Source organism: Elephantulus edwardii, unplaced genomic scaffold, assembly GCF_000299155.1.
Source record: "Elephantulus edwardii isolate Elephantulus edwardi_28Jun2011 unplaced genomic scaffold, EleEdw1.0 scaffold00208, whole genome shotgun sequence".
NCBI lineage: Eukaryota > Metazoa > Chordata > Mammalia > Macroscelidea > Macroscelididae > Elephantulus > Elephantulus edwardii.
In genome coordinates this window covers 1,083,272-1,086,125 of record NW_006399958.1, presented here as the reverse complement: position 1 = coordinate 1,086,125, position 2,854 = coordinate 1,083,272, and the positions used below count along the sequence as shown (strand labels likewise).

At 60.8% G+C, this 2,854-nt stretch overlaps 1 protein-coding gene across 2 annotated transcripts in view; it reads right to left on the bottom strand.

Annotated features, from left to right (window-relative positions):
• Positions 1-1,430: 1,430 nt before the first annotated feature.
• Positions 1,431-2,854, bottom strand: part of EMC10 (ER membrane protein complex subunit 10) — a 6,688-nt gene continuing 5,264 nt past the window's right edge. The window contains exons 6-7 of one of the 2 annotated variants that reach the window (XM_006897274.1): positions 2,531-2,624; positions 1,431-1,541 (exon numbers count right to left, since the gene is read on the bottom strand). In XM_006897274.1, the coding sequence (XP_006897336.1) occupies positions 1,431-1,541; positions 2,531-2,624 (205 nt within the window). Of the gene's footprint in view, positions 1,542-1,730; positions 1,818-2,530; positions 2,625-2,854 lie in introns of those variants that run through there. The other variant, XM_006897275.1, reaches the window with a different exon arrangement.

The window sequence follows — 2,854 nt, the reverse complement described above, 5'->3', positions numbered from 1 at the left end:
TTTTTGTTTGTTTTTTACACAAACTGAGCGTTTGTGACGAGTCTGCAGGCACCATCTTCCCAACATCCTGTGCCGCTGGCACCTCTGGGAGACACCTCGTGGTCCTCTGTGTTCAAACTTTCTCATCATCCAGATATATTTAACAGAAGACACAGCACAGTACCCGCGCATGTGCGCAGGGAGAACAAGGTCGGCCAGGGCATTTCTTTGCCCCCCGAGGGTCACCTGTGCTTCCACAGCCCCCTCGGCGCACACAGATGCTCTGGGATGGAAATGGAACGTGGGTCAAGGTCAAGGCCAAGGCGACGGGCTTGTGCCACGCGGGGTGAAGGCCGCGTCCCGGGAAGGTGCTCTTTATTTGTAAAACATTTTTTTTAAACCTATTACTGTCATTTCACTTTTAGTCCCGTGTCCCAAGGAAGCTCAGTGGGAGGCCGACCGCCTGGTCACAGTCCTGTCTACAAACACACATGGGCAGCAGGGTCAAGGCCGCACGTTCGGGGACCAAGGCTGCCGGACACTGCAGAGCGTTGTTTCACCGGCCATTACTATGCGTCTGCTTCGGGGTGTTCCGAATCACCCACTAAGAGCGTTCAGGAAGCCCACACGTGGACACGAGCTTGTAATGAAAAAAAGACCCAGCTGCACGGGGCTTGTGGCCTTCCAAAGAGCTGAGTTTCAATAAATTATAGTATGTCCTGTGCTTCAATATACTCTCCAGCCTGTGCCTTTAAATATGTGAAAAGATACAGAGGACTCAAGGACAGAGCCCAGGAGGCCCGAGTCAAGGTCAAAGGGGTCTTCAGTCCTTCGTCATCTGGCCTTGACTCTGACTGCTTCTTCTCTAACTGAAAACATTTCTTCACACTTCCCTGCAGGCCGAGGTCTAAGACTTCCGCTCGGAGCCTCAGGCTGTGGGCACCGGGCAGATCAAAGTGGACACGTCCATCTGATCAGGATCTGCCGCTGCAGGTCCAGCTCTGCGCGGGGATGAACACATGGGGTCCACAGCCCATTCGGTGTCAGGAGTCAGGCACAGCCCTGGGCATCCAGTTGGGACCGCCTGCCCCAGTGCCGCTGGCAAGGATGGCCCTCAGGGGAGAGGCCACAGCAAGGTCTCAGAGTCTGGAGAGGACCTGGTGTGTTCCCCAAACCGCAGTGTCAAGAGTCAGGGGGCAGGAGTCACAGCTGGAGGGCGGAGCCCAGGGAAGCCAAGGAGGTAGAGCAGGGCTTGGGGCGGGCAGCAGATGGCTACGTGCCCCAGGGAAAGGCCCTCAGGGAGTTGCTGGGGCACAGGCTAGAGAAGCAGCCAAGGAGGTGACCTGGTGGCCTCTGCAGTTAACCAGAGCCGACACAGAGGGACGGGGGTAGACGGGGAGGGGTGACTTCTGCTGAGAGAAGTGTCCCCAGGGAAGGGGGATCGCAGGTCTTCATCGCCCACTGCCACCACCCCCACCGCCCCCACCCCCGCCCCCCTGGCCCCCGGCGTCCGGTGCCCCCGACATCATGAGGAACAGCACGACGGGAATGATGTACATCCACTGCAGCAGACAGACAGACGGATGGATGGACGAGGGGGGAGAGAGAGAAGGTGGACCGTCAGTGCCAGCAAGCCCAGCCCAGGCCCCAGGGTGGGAGTGGGGGTGGGAACTGGGGGGAGGCCACGTGAGGGAGGTCCCAGGTCCCCTACGTCACTACAGGGGAGTGGGGTATGGGAGGGGTGTCCTCACTCAGGCCTCCTGCGGTGGCGGCGTGGGCCCCGGGGCAGCCGGACGCAGGGCTGTGAGCAACACGGCCCCCCCCAGGATGAGGTGCCACTGAGGAGGGAGGGGCAGCAGGTCAGGGTGGCCTCAGGGCCCGTGGCCATCGGGTGTGGGCGACCCTTGGGACCCCTGGACAAGGTCACAGCCTCCCTGGGTCCAGGCTCCCGTTGGCGTGGTGGTTTCAGCTGTCTTGGCCCCCGTGACCAGCCGGGCTCAGCCCCTCTCACCTCTCTCAGCACAATGGCCTTGGCCTTCACACTCAACGTCCAGGGCCACACGGAGGACGAACCCCTGCCTACCCTCACTTCCCAGCCCTCTCTGCCTGCTAGGCGCCCTGGGACCCCCAAATGTCCCCCAACAGTCGCTGCCTTCCAATACTGGGCCCTCTCTGCTCTCCAGATGCCCTACCTCCCTCCAATGCCCACCTGCCTGTCTAACTTCTCAGCCTGATGCCTCCAAAACCTTACACCCAGCTCCGGCCTGCTCTGCCCCCAGGCCAGGTCCCACATTTCCTTGGTCTCCGGCTGACCCATGTCGTCTGTGGTCACAGCTCTCAGATGGCCCTTCTCTCGAGAGCGTCGGTGAGCTGAAGGACTAATGGACAGTCTGGGGAGGCCTGTAGACCCCCACCCTCCACACACGTCTACATTAGGGTGGGGTCCCGCAGTCAGAAGCTGGAAGGTGACAGGGAGGCGTGGGGAGGAGGCCCACGTTCCAAGTCTTTCTGTAGGAGGAGGGTGGAGAGGCTGGGGAAGGGGGTTACTCACATATTTAGCGAAGAAGGACTTCTGCTCCTGGGGGTTCTTAGCCTTCTGGGCCTGCTCCATCTCCAGGCGCTCGATAAAGGCGGCTGTCTCCGGGCTGGTGGAGGAAGACCACACGGTGAGCTGGTTAGGGGGCTCCAAGGCAGCAGTGGTGAGGGCAGCTGGGTGGTGTGGGGAGGAGACAGTCTGGGAGGTGGAGAGATGTGGAGGGGAGGGATGCTGGGCAGGAGAGATGGAGGGGGGTCCCAGTGCAAGCAGCCAGTCCTGCTCAGAAGGCTGTGGAGATGAAGGGGTGAGGATGCAGAGGGGCAGGGCTGGGGAGTAGCC